This window comes from Pristis pectinata, chromosome 4 (assembly GCF_009764475.1).
Source record: "Pristis pectinata isolate sPriPec2 chromosome 4, sPriPec2.1.pri, whole genome shotgun sequence".
NCBI classification, from domain to species: Eukaryota; Metazoa; Chordata; class Chondrichthyes; order Rhinopristiformes; family Pristidae; genus Pristis; species Pristis pectinata.
The window spans coordinates 72291285-72308813 of NC_067408.1; the positions used below are offsets into that span (position 1 = coordinate 72291285).

General features: G+C 40.4%; 1 protein-coding gene across 6 annotated transcripts in view; it reads right to left on the bottom strand.

Annotated features, from left to right (window-relative positions):
• The window catches only part of ofd1 (OFD1 centriole and centriolar satellite protein), a 72786-nt gene that overhangs the window by 39930 nt on the left and 15327 nt on the right, over window positions 1-17529 (bottom strand). For 5 of the 6 annotated variants that reach the window (XM_052015139.1, XM_052015138.1, XM_052015137.1 and 2 more), the window contains 3 exons: window positions 14949-15040; window positions 8298-8487; window positions 6545-6675 (listed from right to left, as the gene is read on the bottom strand). In XM_052015139.1, the coding sequence (XP_051871099.1) occupies window positions 6545-6675; window positions 8298-8487; window positions 14949-15040 (413 nt within the window). The remainder of the gene's footprint in view (window positions 1-6544; window positions 6676-8297; window positions 8488-14948; window positions 15041-17529) is intronic. The other variant, XM_052015136.1, reaches the window with a different exon arrangement.

Below are 17529 nucleotides of genomic sequence, written 5' to 3' on the forward strand. Positions count from 1 at the left end.
GTTCAACATCTTATATTCAACATCCAAAACTCTGAAAGGGGTTTCACTGTTTGGGCTAAAATACAAGAGCCTAGAAATCTGATTGATTAGCACTGCTTCTACTTCAGTATTAAAATAATTGATAAAGAACCTTTCCCAGAGTGAAATGCAATAATGTTCATTTCAAGGTTACTTCAAGTCACTCCTGAACAAGCAGTTCCTGGTGCGAACCATAGAACCACACAGCACAAAACAGGCCCTTCGGCCCACCGTGTCATGCTGTCCATCTGACCACCCTCACACTACCTAACCCCTTCCTCCCGCATATCCCTCTATCTCACGTTCCTCCATATGCCTATCCAACAAGCTCTTGAACCTGTTCAATGTATCTGCCTCCACCACCACCCCAGGCAGTGCATTCCATGCACCAACCACTCTTTGGGTGAAAAACCTCCCTCTGACATCTCCCCTGAACCTCCCACCCATAACCTTAAAGCCATGACCTCTCGTCTTGAGCATTGGTGCCCTGGGAAGGGGGTGCTGACTGCCTACTCTATCTATTCCTCTCAATATTTTATATACCTCTATCATGTCTCCTCTCATCCTCCTCCTTTCCAGTGAATAAAGCCCTAGCACCTTAAGCCTCTCCTCATATTCAATACTCTCCAATCCAGGCAGCATCCTGGTAAATCTCCTCTGCACCCTCTCCAACGCCTCCACATCCTTCCTATAATGAGGCGACCAGAACTGAACACAGTACTCTAAGTGTGGCCTAACTAGAGTTTTGTAAAGCTGCATCATAACCTCGCAGCTCTTAAACTCAATCCCGCGACTTATGAAAGCCAACATCCCATTGGCCTTCTTAACTGCTCTTTCGACCTGTGAGGCAACTTTCAATGAACTGTGAATATGAACCCCCAGATCCCTCTGCTCCTCCACACTGCCAAGTACCTTGCCGTTTACCCTGTACTCTGCCCTGGAGTTTGTCCTTCCAAAGTGTACCACCTCACACTTCTCCGGATTGAACTCCATCTGCCACTTGTCAGCCCAGCTCTGCATCCTATCAATATCCCTCTGTAAGCTCCGACAGCCCTCCACACTATCCACAACACCGCCTATCTTAGTGTCGTCCGCAAACTTACTAACCCAGCCCTCCACCCCCTCATCTAAGTCATCTATAAATATCACAAAAAGTAGAGGTCCCAGAACCGATCCCTGCGGGACACCACTAGTCACTGCCTTCCAATCCGAGGGCACTCCTTCCACCACAACCCTCTGCTTTCTACATGCAAGCCAATTCCTAATCCACACAGCCGAGCTTCCTTGGATCCCTTGGCCTCTGACCTTCTGAAGAAGCCTACCATGAGGAACCTTATCAAACGCCTTACTAAAATCCATGTAAACCACATCCACCACACTGCCCTCATCAATCTTCCTGGTCACCTCCTCAAAGAACTCTATCAGGCTTGTGAGGCAAGATCTTCCCTTCACAAAGCCATGCTGGCTGTCCCTAATCAGTCCATGATTCTCAAGGTGTTCATAAATCCTATCCCTTAGAATCCTTTCTAACAGCTTACCCACCACAGACGTGAGACTCACCGGTCTATAATTCCCTGGCCTATCCCTATTACCTTTTTTGAACAAGGGCACCACATTCGCAACCCTCCAATCCTCCGGCACCACCCCCGTAGACAACGAGGACTCAAAGATCCTTACCAGCGGTTCAGCAATCTCCTCCCTAGCCTCTCGAAGCAGCCTGGGGAAAATCCCATCAGGCCCCGGAGATTTATCTGTCTTAATATTATTTAACAACTTCAACACATCCTCTCTCTTGGTATCAACAACCTCGAGAACATTACCCCTACCAGCACTGCCTTCCGCATCATCAAGACCCCTCTCCCTGGTGAATACCGAAGAGAAGTATTCATTCAGAACTTCTCCCACTTCTGCCGCCTCCAGGCAAATTCTCCCACCTTTGTCCTTAATCGGACCTACCTTCACCCTAGCCATCCTCCTACCCTTCATGTACTTGAAAAAGGCCTTGGGATTTTCCTTAACCCTACTAGCCAAAGCCTTTTCATGTCCCCTTCTAGCTCTCCTCAGCCCTTTCTTAAGTTCCTTCCTCGCTACCCTATATTCCTCACGGGCCCTGTCTGAACCTTGCTGCTTATACCTCACGTATGCTACCTTCTTCTCCCTAACAAGTCGTTCCACCTCTCTCGTCACCCACAGTTCCTTCACCCTGCCATTCCTTCTCTGCCTCACCGGGACATATTTATCCCTAACATCCTGCATAAGATCCCTGAATATCGACCACATCCCCATGGTACATTTTCCTTCAAAAAGGACATCCCAATTTACACTCCCAAGTTCTCTCCTTATAGCCTCGTAGTTAGCCCTTCCCCAATTGAAAAACCTCTTGTCCTCTCTGCACCTGTCCCTGTCCATGACAATTTTAAAGGTTATGGAGCAATGGTCACTGTCCCCCAAATGCTCACCCACCAATAGATCCTTCACCTGTCCCTGTTCATTTCCTAAAACTAGATCTAACATGGCATTCCCTCTAGTCGGCCTGTCAACATACTGCGTCAGGAATCCCTCCTGGACACACTTAACAAATTCTGTCCCATCTAAACCTTTGGCACTAAGCAGGTTCCAGTCTATATTTAGGAAGTTGAAGTCTCCCATTATAATAACCCTGTTATTTCTGCTTCTCTCCAAACACTGCCTGCCAATCTGCTCCTCTATATCTCTACTGCTACCGGGGGGCCTATAGAATACTCCTAGTAGAGTAACTGCTCCTTTCTTGTTCCTTAACTCCACCCATACGGACTCTAGAGATGATCCTTCTACAACATCCATCTTTTCCACAGCCGTAACAGTGTCCCTGACCAGTATCGCCACCCCTCCACCTCTTCTCCCCCCTTCCCTATCCCTCTTAAAACACCGAAAACCAGGAATATTCAATATCCACTCCTCTCCTGACGTCAGCCACGTCTCAGTAATAGCCACGATATCATAGTCCCCCATACTTATCCAAGCCCTCAGTTCATCCCCCTTATTCCTGACACTTCTTGCATTTAAGTAAACACACTTCAGTCCATCTATCTTACTACTTTTACAGCCTGTATTCTGCTTCTCCTTCCCCAAAGCCTCTCTACCTGTTTGATCTAACTTTTCCCCATTCCCTTCTTCCTCTGACCTACTCCTCCGGTTCCCTTCCCCCTCACAAACTAGTTTAAACCCTCCTGTACCACCCTAGCAAATCTCGCCGCAAGGATATTGGCCCCCTTCTGGTTCGGGTGTAACCCGTCCTCTCTGTACAGGTCCCACCTTCCCGAAAAGAGATCCCAATGATCCAGAAATCTAAAACCCTCCCTCCTGCACCAACTTCTCAGCCACACATTTATCTGCCACCTCCTCCTATTCCTACCTTCACTATCACGTGGCACTGGCAGCAATCCCGAGATTGCTACCCTTGAGGTCCTGTTCCTCAATTTTCTGCCTAGCTCCCTGAACTCACTCTTCAGGACCTCATCCCCCTTCCTACCTATGTCATCGGTGCCAATATGGACCACAACTTCTGGCTGCTCTCCCTCCCACTCAAGAATTCTGTGGACCCGATCAGTGACATCCCGGACCCTGGCACCTGGGAGGCAACATACCATCCGGGATTCATGCTCACTGCCACAGAACCTCCTGTCTGTTTCCCTGACTATCGAGTCCCCTATCACTACCGCATGTCTCTTTCCCACCCTTCCCTTCTGAGCAGCAGTACCAGTCCCAGTGCCAGAGACCTGGTAACTGCAGCTAGGCCCCTGCAGGTCATCCCCCTCAACAGCTTCCAAGGCAGAAAACTTGTTACTGAGGGGAACAGCCTCCGGGGCTCTCTGTCCTGTCTGCCTGCCTGACTTCTTCTTCCTCTTCCCTCCCCTGACCGTCACCATTCTATCTGCCTCCTGAACCTCAGATGTACCTACCCTAAGGGGGGTGACTGTCACCTGATGCACCGTGTCTACAAAACTCTCTCCCTCCCTTATGCTGCGCAGTGTTTGTAGCTGCGACTCCAGCTCATCAACTCTGAGCCGAAGTTCGTCCAGCCTCAAGCACTTACTGCAGATGTGGCCATCTTGGACCGCAGCAAGGTCCACGAGTTCCCACATCAAACAACTGCAGCACACCACCATGTCCTCCATCTGACTACCTTTTTTTTCCCTAGTTAGTCCCACCTACGAATCTATAATGACCAAAAGCTAAACCTTGCTTATGCATGTAACGAGCATCAAATAGCATCATTCTCAAAATCAGACCCTGTAACTCTGAGAAATTATCATTGATGATAGCTTTAATAGAGCTATGCCAACGACATGATACCACAAAGTCCCACTATTTGTCTTCGATCCTTTGGTCCCATGCTGCTACCCAACCCCTACTGCCCTCACCCTTCAAACCACTATGGGACCAAAACCTACACCCCTAATCATCAATGGCTCTAAACACCAAACTCCTCAGTCCACCTCAAACTCCCTCAAGGTCTAATAAATACTTCAGCACTCTGTCAAGGCAATCAACTGTCATCCAAGATCTTGAACCTCCCCACCCCCCCCCCCACCCTTTACCAAAGCGCAACTGACCTCCTGATGTCCGTACCCCATCCACAACCAACATGTCTCTCTCCACTTTCAATGCTCCCAGACTCAACCTGATCCCCAGATCAGTAATTTCTTTGGTTCACTCTGTGGTGCCAAAAGGAATAGACAATTGCCATTCTTGATTTTCACTGTGGCTAAACAGCACATCATAGATTTCGTAACAAACTATGTCAATTTTAAAAAAGACATAACTGAATCAGGAAGTTGTTTAAGTAATTTTCCATTAGGCATTTTACAAACGAGCACTAGTATCAATGGAACAATAAACCAAGCATTTCCGTTTTGAGGCCACAGCCAGCTCTCTAAAGCTGGTATAGCCAGTTCTCTAAAGCTGGTATAGCCAGTTAGCAAGTCAGGATAGCATTAGTGTTGAAACAACATTATAACAACCTATCATTTAACCATCCCTTGCTTTTGCCTTCAAAACAAAAGTCAATCACATAAAATATTCAGATGATTAAGAAAAGTTACAAATCAATGGAACTGCATTGAAGTTCACAATTTTCATTCCAGATACTTTGTGCTTCACAATCACAAAGGGTCCTATACACATGCAGTGGCATGATATGGCATGCAATGTATGCCTGGGTATTACTTCAACAATTTTCAAATGCACGAGTGTGCCCACACTGTGCCTGGGGCACTCATGAAGATGACAAACTGCATAAGTCTGAGAAACCTGCTCCAGCAAGGCTCAAAAGGGACCTGTCTGAACTAAAACCAGGCTGAGAACCTGACTCAAGGTGGTTAACTACAATGTTCCCCTTTTGGTACCTCACTCATTACCATTCTGGAGCAACTCCCACACTCACCACAAACTCCCAATCCTCAACTCAACAATCAATCAATCTGCTGACCACACATCCACTGCAGCTACCAGATGCACCTGCTAAATAGCACAGCTACCCACCTTTGACAAGAATATTCTGCAACACCCATTTCCTGCACTTCCACCACCCCAACCATGACCTCAAGTCAGGACTCCCCTGACAATCAAGGCTACACCCCTAACCAGTGATCTAATTTGTATTCCTCGCCGGGCCTGACATACTATTGAACTTTCCAGTGCAATTTGGTCACCACAATCAACTGATTAATTATCCTTTAGAGGTGCTAACCAATTCTAAACACTCGTATATTCTAAACAATTTGTTCACGTATAAGTACCCATTGTGGTTTATTACCTTTTGTGCAGCTCCCTCTTCCTCCACTTCTCTGTTAATCACATTCATCTATTCTGCTGCATTCCTTATTCCTTCCCGTTTTCCAGCTCCAAACAGAACTGTACCCAGCCACCCATGAGTGAGTCAAACTGAATAAAAGGCAGCCAAATACAGTGCTCTTCTCAGAAGCTAAATTAAGTTCCCAAATCTAAGCAGCAGAACAAAATACATCCACCTATCATCAACCTGAAATGACAAATAAGCAACTAACTTGCAGTTAATTAATAATCCCCCTAAACAGTATTGACGAAGGGTTAGTCCTGCGATTTCAGAGCCATTGGCTGAATTTACAACATGGCAAGTACAAATGGTTTCTCTGGCAAGTATGGAACCCGAACTTAAATATTTTGTTAATTGTCTTAGGTAATTCTTAAATGTTTCCTGATTGTTTATAGTCCATTCAATAGTTCATAACAACTGATTGTTTTCAGTCCATATATTTGAGTCCACTAGTAAAAAGGGTATAACACCATTATGTACGCCAAAATGTTCAACAGTTGTTTCTGAGAAGATTTCTGAGAAGGAACTGTGGTCCTGTCACGTGCATTTATCCTAAAGTCACATCTACACTTCCAAGAGATGCCAGTCAGAATAATTATGATAAATTTTGCTATAGGTCAAAATAATATGACAACTATAAATTTGAAGATTATGATAAACATCATGTTAATGCTTCAGTTTGTACTTTACCTCATTCTGCAGCTGTTGCTCTAATATTTCTTTTTGCCTTTGATATTCATCCTGATCAAGCTTTCTGGAATATTCTGTTTTCTTCAATTCAGCTTGAAGTGCTACATGTGCAGCAGAAGGTTCATTTAACACTGAAAAGACAAATGTTAACTCCATAACAATGTTTTATTTGATTAATGCCTTTGTATTTTGTAAATTTTATGAACCGAGTTTTTATTTTAAATACATTTATAGCACATTTACAATTCTCATTGTATTAAACATGATAATTCATCATAAAAAAGTGACATTTGTAACATCACTATTAATCATTCATGAAGAAGATCTTCATAAATGCAGAACATGAACCTGCACATTATTTTTCATAAAGATGCTCAAAAGCAAAATTTCATTGTTTAACTCATTAAATTATCTACCATCATACCTCTTATTCAAAGAGACCCATTCACAATGCTTTTCAGCTGATTGTGCACAGAATTATAGATCCCAAAAAAGTAGCTTACTTGGCCCAACCAGCAGCATTTATGTTACTTAACTAGCCAAACAAAGGCATGGGCTAACAACTCAGAGAACACGAGTTTAAATTCACAGCAATCTAAAAAATTGAATTCAGTATTTAAAAATAAATCTGAAAACCAAGACCGGTGCCAATCAATGATCATGGAGCTGCAAGATTGTTGCAATAATAGCCCAAGTGGTTCATTATTTCCCTTCATGATTAGTTTCCATCCCTGTCTTTATTACTTGTCAAACAAAAAAAAACTGCAGATGCAAGAAATCTGAAATCAAAAACAGAAAACACTAAAAGCACTGAGTATGTTAGGCAGAATCTGTGAAGAGAAAGAATTAACATTTCAGATTACGGATCCTTCAACAATGCCTGACCTACTGAATGTACCCAGCATTTTCTGTGTTGACTATTTGATATTCCAATTCCACAAAAAGTGGTTATCTCTTAATTACCCTCTGAAGTGTCCAATAAAGCAACATAAACATGACCATCTTTTAAACCTTGAAATGAGTGTTCAATTTTTTCTCAATAGTTTCAGAGAACCTAGATTAAATAATATGACATTGTTTCAGAATTACTTAACTACTCTGCACCAGATATTTATTGTTGGGAGAACAGCCATAGTGGTACATGATTTGAATAGTAACCTAATTCAGATATTAAAGAGGACAATTTCAAGATCCTTTTCATTTGAAGGCAGAAGCAGGGTTCGATTGTACCATTGGAACATTTAAAATTAGTTTAAATTATCAACCTGGCACCAGGAGTATTCTTATCTAAAGTTAGATGGCAGTGGGTATAAGCTCCAATACTGAATTTCAAGATGTAATCTAGATCAACATTTCAGTGACGTACTGAAGGAGTAATGAAACGGAATGCTGATCTTGCACAAGACATTAAATTGAGGCCCTAAATATTCTGATCAAGTAGAATCAAAAGGATACTAATCAAAGAATAAAAAGGTTATGGTCAACATTCATTCCTCAATCAATGCCACTAAAATAGATTCATTGCAAATTTGTCTCAATTGCCTTTGTACCATCTTGCTGGGACTGAATTGGGTGCTGTGCCAATTTTCATAAAACTGACATTTAAACAAAATGCAAATATTTTGGCATGTTTTGGCTTCTAATGCTCCTACATCTAATGGAATAGCCAGTGCATAGATTGTTTGCCACTGACATGTCACTACATGATTTACAATACAAATACATTTACATTAAATTTCATTAGAATACCAACTTTCACACAGTTTCTGATTTTCACAACGAGCTTCATCCAACTGTTTCCGAAGCAGTTTGATCTCGGCCTGAAACTGTACATTTTCAGTCTTTAACGATGTATAGTCTGCTGTGTCCTTTAACTTTTCATTCAGTAATTCATTCTGCTTCATTAGCAAACAAACTTGGCCTTCAGCTTCATCTAGTTCAACCTGTGAGCAATGAAATATTTTTAACATACATGCTTACTTGTTAAGCTAGAAGTTAAAGATAAGGTTTTTCTACCTTTATAGGTAAAGTAATGAAAATCCAGCCTAAAACTCATTACGACATTTACCATTTGGATAAAAATTCTCACCGAAGGGTTTAACTGAGTTCTAACTAAATATATATAGAGATATGGGGCTAGAAGTCTATTGTCTTTAAAACTATGTACTAAAATGGCACTATGCAGGGGACATGCCTTGGTGTGATTGACGTACTGCTTTCGTCTGTGTACTTCAAGCAACAGTGTATGTATATTTGAATTGTATAATAAATGATTACAAAACACTCATTTCTTCAGTACGACTCATCTGTGGAAATCAACCGATTTTAACTGAAATCAGAGCTCCAGCTCTTCATGGGGTTTAACCATCCAATCACACAAAACCTGGGTCATTGATATTACTTCCCTGTTCACAGCTTGCTAAATAGCATTGGCCATGGGTCTGCATCAGGCACCCCGAATCACCAAACTGATCCTTTTATAACTCAACAGTTGCAGGGAGATCCTTCATGCCAGGAATCCCAGGAGGACTCCCCGCTGACAGAAATTAAGCGGTATTTGTAAGAGGTCCAAGGGATATCGACGCTAAGAGTAATGCATCATAGCCCCTATCTCAATCTGGTTGAAGTTGGAAGAGAAGTCCAAGAATCCATCTGACAACAAAGCCCATTGCTGTATTCACACATTTAATGCTGCTATAACACACATGTGCAGCTATTCAAGTATGCCAGACATTTAATACACAAGCATTGAAATACACTCATTATCAACTCTCACCTCTCTGTTGCAGGAGATTGCTCACTGCAAGGCCCTCTCTAGCCTCAGTGGTTTGTGCAATTGGAGAAGGTGATGGGCCCTATTTCTACACAGCCAATTAAAACGCGAGGTTTGGAAATTATTGTGGGTACTGAGTATGCAGATGCCCTAATAGCCTTTGGACAATGACCCTTCCTTCCCCCATAAAACCTCTGCCCCCTAATTATTAGCATGTCGAACAAGCACTCGACCCATCTCCTCACCACAAGCAGGCCCTTGAGCCTTTATCACTGTAAGTTCTTGGATGACCCCAGCTACACATGTTCCTCCCACCTGAGAAGCCAATATCTAAAGAGGTACAGAAAGAAAACCTATGTTGACAGTTTTGTCACTCCCACTCACCGGCTCAGATGGAAATATCTGGAAGAATATAGATGCTGGTGAGAATCACAAATAAAAAATGCTGAGAAACCTGGAAGAAGCGGACAGCAGTCAGCACATGGGGAAAGTGAAATAACTCTGAAGATGAGGCTGCACATTAATTCTGGTCCAGAGGACTCAGATGAGGATTGATAGAGCAGCCTACATAAGGCAGCTGATGCAAATGCACATGGAGATGTTTGGCCATCATGCAGCCTGATAAAAAGCCTGCAAGAGACGTTAATGAGTATGGTTCTATGGTTCTAAACCTTGGCATGACTTCTCAGAGCACGGAGCCCATCTTCGCCAGTGGGCACCCAATGCGTACTGTGATGCACACTCAGGCAGCTGCTAACCAGGCTCTGTTGCTGCTAATCATGAGCAGAGCACTGCTATTATGTTTTTGGATTCCAATGTTGATAGTAGTTTCAAGGCCACGATGGCAGATGCACGATCCATCATCCAGCAGTTTCCAAATGTATCCAGTCTCTTAGCTGTGCTGCAGATCTAAACAACTACAGGCCAAGGAACAGTGGGAGCACCACCATGATCCTTGAGGTGAGATTCTGATACGTCAATAGATCAGCAGCCATTCTGATAGCAGTTTCCAAAGGTACCTTGGTCAGCGTTATGATCAAGGCTCTGAGGAATAAGTGTCTGCTGGCCTCTCTCAGGATGACAGCGTTCATGCTCCCAACACTACATCTCCATCTGCGTCCCTTATGCAGCTAGCTCAGATTACTGCCACTCATGTCAATGCAGCGCAATTTCATGCTAGGATATCTAGGCACAGAACCATCTGTAGTTGCCCTTCAAGGGTATTTGCTGCCTCTTTCATTGCATTGCTTGACTTCACTATTAAGGGGAGCTACAAAAACATAATAGATCAGAAACTGTATTTTTAATATAAACACTACAGAGAATCACAAGGATGAAGAGTTAACATTAGCACTATAAATCTGCAACATGTATGTCCTTCCTTACTGTCTGATTTCGTGAATATTGCTTAAGATTAATTTGTTTGTCCTGCTTTCAGATTTATGCTGAAGGCACAGACATGGTCAACAACAAACAGAAAACAAATAAGCCTACAGATGCTGGAATAACAAAGGGAATAAAGTTAAAGCCGGTAATAGAATTCCACTTCATTCAGTGGCAATGCTGCCATGCTCCTCGTGAGAAGTTATCACATGGTGATTGATGGGAATCGCATTCTTCAAGTGAGACCACTCGTGATTTGGAATCCAACGCAGATTTTCCAAGTATCTTGTTGTCACCTGACACTATCTTTAAAGATGTTAATAGGTCAGGGTCTTCCCATGTGATGATAAAGAACAATCCTCAAAGTCCTACCATTCAATTGCACATCAGCACTTAATACAGGCATTGACTCGATGATGGACTGCAAAGAGATGGGTGGGAGGTTGCCATCATTTTTCTGAATGAGGTAGGTCAATGCTCACTGTGGTAGAGATTGCACTTCTAATGGCAATCCTCAGATTTCTTGCAGTTCCACAATTTAGACTTAAGCTTCAAGTAACTGATAGATTGGCAAGGTAGAATAACAGCAAAGCTGTTGTATTGACAGTCTTCCATATACTGCTGTATAACCATTCATTTAGTTACTGGTTGATGTTTTTCCCAGAGCACAAGTGATCTCCAGGACGGGAGAGGTATGCCGTCACCTGCTTCTACAGTTACATTAAGTGTCCATTGTGGAAAATTGACAAAAGTAATGTCACTGAGCCTCAAATGGAACTTTTGAGACTTGATATAGATAGCCATTGCCAGAACTGCTGTGTAACTTTGGTTAAATTGCTACTTAAAATACCAAAGCCATATATATGGTAGTAAGATCTGGCACACTGAGTGAAGAAGAACATTTTGGCTTGAATATGGAGGTCAGTCAAGGTGAGGAGCCAAGGGAGAAGGGTTTTGATTTTAAGAGCCAACCATTCATCCAGCACAGTGGCAACTGTGACAGGCACAGCAAATGGCCCAAGCGTGAAGAAGGTACACAATCTTCATGGATTGATGACATCTACTATGAAGAATTTCATTTTGTGGTCAGCCAGAAATTTCAGGTTAAGGGATTGATACCACTCAGGATTCATGAAGAGTTAAAGACAATGGAGTGCCTATATGTGACACCCAACAAAGTTCAGAGTGATTGATGATACCTCTAATCTATGTAGATGCTGATCTTGTCCTTGATATTAGAATCTGTTTTCCTGCACATATCCTTCACTGAATGCTAAAGTACAAGTAACGTAATTCATTTTACAGACTCCCTTGTTAAGTTATATTCCTAAGGGACTGACATCACCCATCCTTTCTCTAGGTGCCCCAAGTGCCAATGTATCACGTGCATGGAAATGCCTGGAATGCCTGGAAGTCTTTTCCAAAACACACAGGATATTTTCCAAAATGCACACCATTTAAGGGAAGCAACCACTTTAAACTATTAAGTTAAACAGCAGTAAAACTGCTGACTTTAGAATTCCTAGCCTGTAGTTTAAAAGATTTAAACACAAAAATAGTAAAAGTATAGGATATATATACTTGGCAAGAATTTATGATAATTTAAAATCTGAAACATAAACTTGGATCTCACCTGAAAATAATAACAACATGATTGTCATTAGTTATTTTGTGAAACTTAAACTTGTGGTTAATATTTTGCCATCAATACAAAATCTTCAAATGTTTATTTTGCATTTACTGACATCAATGCTGTTATTCAACTAAATATTTCATTCATTCAGCAAATCTTCTAGTTAAAATAGTCAGACACAGTAAAATAGCATATCTAGGAAAAAGTCAGCTGATTTGTCAGTCAACAAGTTCTTCAATATCCTAACTTGCAAAAGAAAATCAGAAACAGTTACAAAGTAGGTTTGTCTTGCTAAAATAACATACCTTTGCCGTGATTTTGAATAGAAGAATCTCACCAGAGCTAATTTATTCAATAGAGTTGAAAAGTCCACATCTACACTATAATATACTGCAAACATTACACTGCGATATGTCATCAACATAGAAGCATTTTGGGAACAATACATAAATTTAAGTTTCAGGAACACAATGAATTAATGCATTGAAAATTAGCCTGGTCCTATTTGGACAGGCCATCCATGTCACCAAATTATCAACCAGGCAGTGAAGATGGAAATCTGTCATAATGCCTCAACCACCAAGGGATTAAAAACATGAATTGCAATAGGAAGCAGCATGCAAGGTTTAAAAGGCAAAGGACATAACTGTGTGTGTCAGCAATAAAATCTATCTAGTTTGGAGATTAAGTTAATACCCATCTAAGAATGAGGTTATTTAGATCTATGTAAACTTGTATGTAGACTTGAAAAAGTCAACTCCTGCTCCTAATTGATATAAAACTCGGATAATATTTATGCAAAATCTGTACATATTACAATTCTTACATGTAGATTATTTCAATCTGTAACTTCAAATATTTAAATTTTGAAGCCATAAATTTGCCAAGAATCTCAGCTAAATCTGTTTCTGTTTTCACGATTCTTATTAGTTTTAGCTTCTCGCGTCTCCTAATTGGTCATTATTTTAATTGGGATATAAACTGTAGGAACAATTTTGATTCCAAGCATTCTTTTTTTCATACTAAAGAATAGATTAAGATAGAAGTTCTTCAGGGGGGTCATCAAAATATATCAACTTTCTGAACAATAGAAAGGCAAGCAAGGTCAAGTCTTCCTCAGTCTTCTTCCCATATATGGTAAAACTCAGTTAAATTGGCATGTTTGGGACTTTCGTGTTGCCAAACTAGCAGATTTTTCCAGACTACTGGATGTTATTAACACTCTAATATACTTTTAATTCTGTTATTTTAAATGTTACAAAGTAGAATGATAAACGTTCCAGTGAACTCTGGAAATTTAAAGGGAGCTCAGGAAACAAGGCCCTGGTGAGTGGGAAGGGAATGTGGCAAACATTACCTAGTGAGCCAGGTGACAAAACCATCGGGACTTCCAATCAGTCAGAGGGCAGATTATCGATGTTTTACGTAAATGGCTTGTAATGTCACTGATATATCCATCAAAATAAAGGATTGCAAATTTTGGTTGGTACAGCAGCCAATCAGAGCCACCAATCCACAAGAAATTTTGCAGCTACTTAAGTATTCTGCAACCCAAGTTGAAAGCAGATTATATAAAGGCAGGGCTTCTCAGGGTTCTACAGAGCCATTACAGAACATTAAAGGATGTCCTCAAAAATGTTACATTGGGTAGATCCAACCTGGCGGAGCTTCCTTTAAATCAGAAAACAAACTAATTTTAAGTGAGCACACAACTTTTTCAGTAAATAGTGTGGTTCCTTTCCTCTCAGCTGTTAATTGACACAAAGCTTTACCTAAAATGACCATAACAAAGAGGGTGTAAACTTTCTCAAAAGTTGATTTAATAATACTGCAAACAATATTGAGTTAAAAATAAGCAGTCGTTTATATTCTTTAGTAGCACCATTTGTATTTTTATTAACTAAACTTCACTTTTACTTTACCACTTTTAAAAAATTGCACTGGACATATTTCCTTTATTTTTCTTAGCCTCTTGGATGTCCATTTTGGAGGAGGCATCTCAACAAAATGACTGATCAGCTGAAGCTGAGTTTTCAACTATTTGGTGACTTTAATCTAAAGACTGACTGTAAGTACTAGCTTTCTATAAATCTGATCAACATCTAAATTCTATCTCTCTCCTAACCCACTGAATGGTGGGTGGCTGTAGACTTAAGCTCACTGCTTCAAGTTACCAGAGCCCCTTGAATTTAACATATGCAGGTTTGAGTTCACCTAGAATTAGTTACAAAATAGTGCACTACTTTCATTAATGGAAAAAAACTGTTCATGTATCATGTACATGTCTGTGTGGGTTTCCTCCGGGTGCTCCGGTTTCCTCCCACATTCCAAAGACGTACAGGTTAGGAAGTTATGGGCATGCTATGTTGGCGCCGGAAGCGTGGCAACACTTGCAGGCTGCCCCCCAAAATCACTACGCAAAAGATGTATTTCACTGTATGTTTCGATGTACATGTGACTAATAAAGATCTTATCTATTACAACATCAACAGATCTGGGAATTCTTATTCTCTGATCCATATTATAACTAAATTGATGAGTCATTTGTGGTTACAACCAATAGAGTTTTAAATCATCTCCAAAAGCAATAAAAGAAAAATGTTTATATAATTTACCTCTAACTTCATCACTTGAGCACGGGTTTGTTGAAATTCCTTTTTACTAGAATGTATGATAAGAGATTCTTCATGTAATCGAGCTGTTTCTGCTGTAAAGCAAAAATACATTGAAAAGTAATGAAAACAGTTAATGCAAAATATAAAATAAGTACATGTTAAAGGGGGAAAAACAAACAGGAATTACAAGTTATCATCATTTTCATTGTTAGTTAAGCACAATTTTTTAGTTAATAATTCTGTAGCTTACAGCATCAAACCTGCATTATTATCCCCATTTAATCTTGTAATACAGGCGAGAGAACTTGTCAAACTGCAGTGTTTGGAGCATTCAAGGATTATTTATAATAATGAAACCGCTTGTTATGCAAGAACAATTTATTTATTGATCAGCGGGTCTCAAGCAATGAATGTGGACTTCTGCTGATTAACAGAAATCTGCTGGGCACCTGTAGATTTGTTTTAAATAGATGACTTAAAAGTTATTTTTCCGAGTTAATATTGCACAACTATTTAATACAGCACTTTGGTTTAGGAAAGGAAAAGATAAATTGGCAAAAGGAAAAAACAACTATATAAAAGTTCAATGTTTAAGAGTACAAGGCCTAAATTAAATTCATACTTTAATTTTCCTTCAATCTTTTGCTTCTTTCCCCCCCATAAAGTGTGATTGGAAGTACTTAGAAGATGTGATGGTCAATTGTGAGGTCAAAGGAAGTGCCCCAGATAGTGACCTTTTCTGGTCCTGGATGCCAGGAAAATTCTGTATTAGCCGAGCATTCCTCAGATCTATCTCACTCGGCATGCAGGACTGAAAAAGATATTAATTAATGGTTCCAAAGGAGCCAATATATCATCTGCTGAGAAAAAGATCTCGAGTGAGCAAATACCACTAGGCGCAACAAAACAATACTATCCTCAATGTGAAGGGCAGCAGTTGCAAAAGCAAAGGAAATGCCACAATTTCCAAGTACTAGGTCAAATGGGGAAAATATAAAAGGTCTGTAAAAACTTGAGTCACATAACCTCTTTTAAGACTTTTGACTAATATTGCCATTCTCCCAAGCCACCTCATTAAAAATGAGGTGGACAGGTTGCAGACATGTTCATAATTTGAAATTGCTTTTTAAAAGTTCCCCAACTAAAGCAAAACCACATGGTTTTTGGCTGTTAAAATTCTCCTGTGATGTTCTGACGTGGCCACCATAATCTTAAAACACATGAATATGTGGAAATTACTCCGAAGGCAATTTGGTGTTTTGGATTACTAAATTATATAAAAAGAGATTTTAAAAGTTAAAATTTGCTCTGATTGGCATTCAACTGAAAAAAACCTCAGCTCACCAGGCAGCATCTGGGGAAAGAGAAACAAAATTAAAAGTCAAAATGGTCAATGACTTTTCATCAGAACTGAAAACTGTTCCAAGGAAACTTTGCTTGAAGTTCTGATGAAATGTCATTGACCTTAAACATCAATTCTGTTTCTCTCTATATAGGTGCTGACTGATATGAGTATTTCTAGTATTTTCAACTTTTATTTCAGATTTCTGGCATTGCACTATTTACTTTAATAGTAAATGTTAAGTTTGTCAAATAGATAACATTGTTAAATACCGAAAAATGTTTAGTAGAATAGGCATACAAGTCTTTTGCATAAACTCAAGCCAAAAGAGTAAGCTGTCGGGTTTCCAATGTAAAATTAAATACTTAATCAGAATGATATAATTGACTTATGGAACAACCTACAGGGTTTGATGCAGTCTAAAACGTTCAAGGAAAGCTACTGTAAAGCTTATTACTCTTACCAAAGAGGTATATTAAGTATAAAGTAGGAATGTTTTGCTGCATGGTAGGGGTAAGACCAACCTGGAATACTGCATGCGGTTTTGGTCTCCATATTTAAGGAAGGATATACTTGCATTGGAGGCGGAGCAGAGAAGGTTTACCAGGTCGATTGCCAGGGTGAAAAGTTTGATGCCTGAAGAAAGGTTGAGTAGGTTCGGCTTACATCCATTGAAAATTAGGAGAACGAATGGTTATTAAAATGTATAAGGTTCTGAATGGCATTGATAGGATGGATGACAAGAGGATATTTCCCCCGGTGGGATTATCTAGAGCCAGGGGACATCGTTTCAGAAAAGAGTTCGCCAATAAAATGGAGAAGATTAAGAGTTTTTTCTCCTCTTTAAGAGTTGTGATTCTTTGGAATTCTTTACTTCAGAGAACTGTAGAAGAGAGTCAATGAATATACTCAAGGAAGAGACTGACAGATACTTAAGCTCTAGGAGTCAAGGCATATGGAGGGAGAGGGAGAAAGCAGTGTTGAGGCTGAGATTGGATCATCCATGATCTCACTAAATAACAGAACAGGTTTGAGGGGTTAATTGGTCTATTCTTGCTCCAATTTCTTTTGGTCTCATGGTATTAATGACAAATCATTGAACAAGTCCTGATAAATCATCAACCTAAAATGTTTCCTCTCCACAAATGCTGTCTGATTTGGTGAGCGTTTCTTCCATTTTTTTTATTTCTTCCCCAAATATTTTCCTGTGTAAAGCATAAAAAACTGCCAAATATTAAA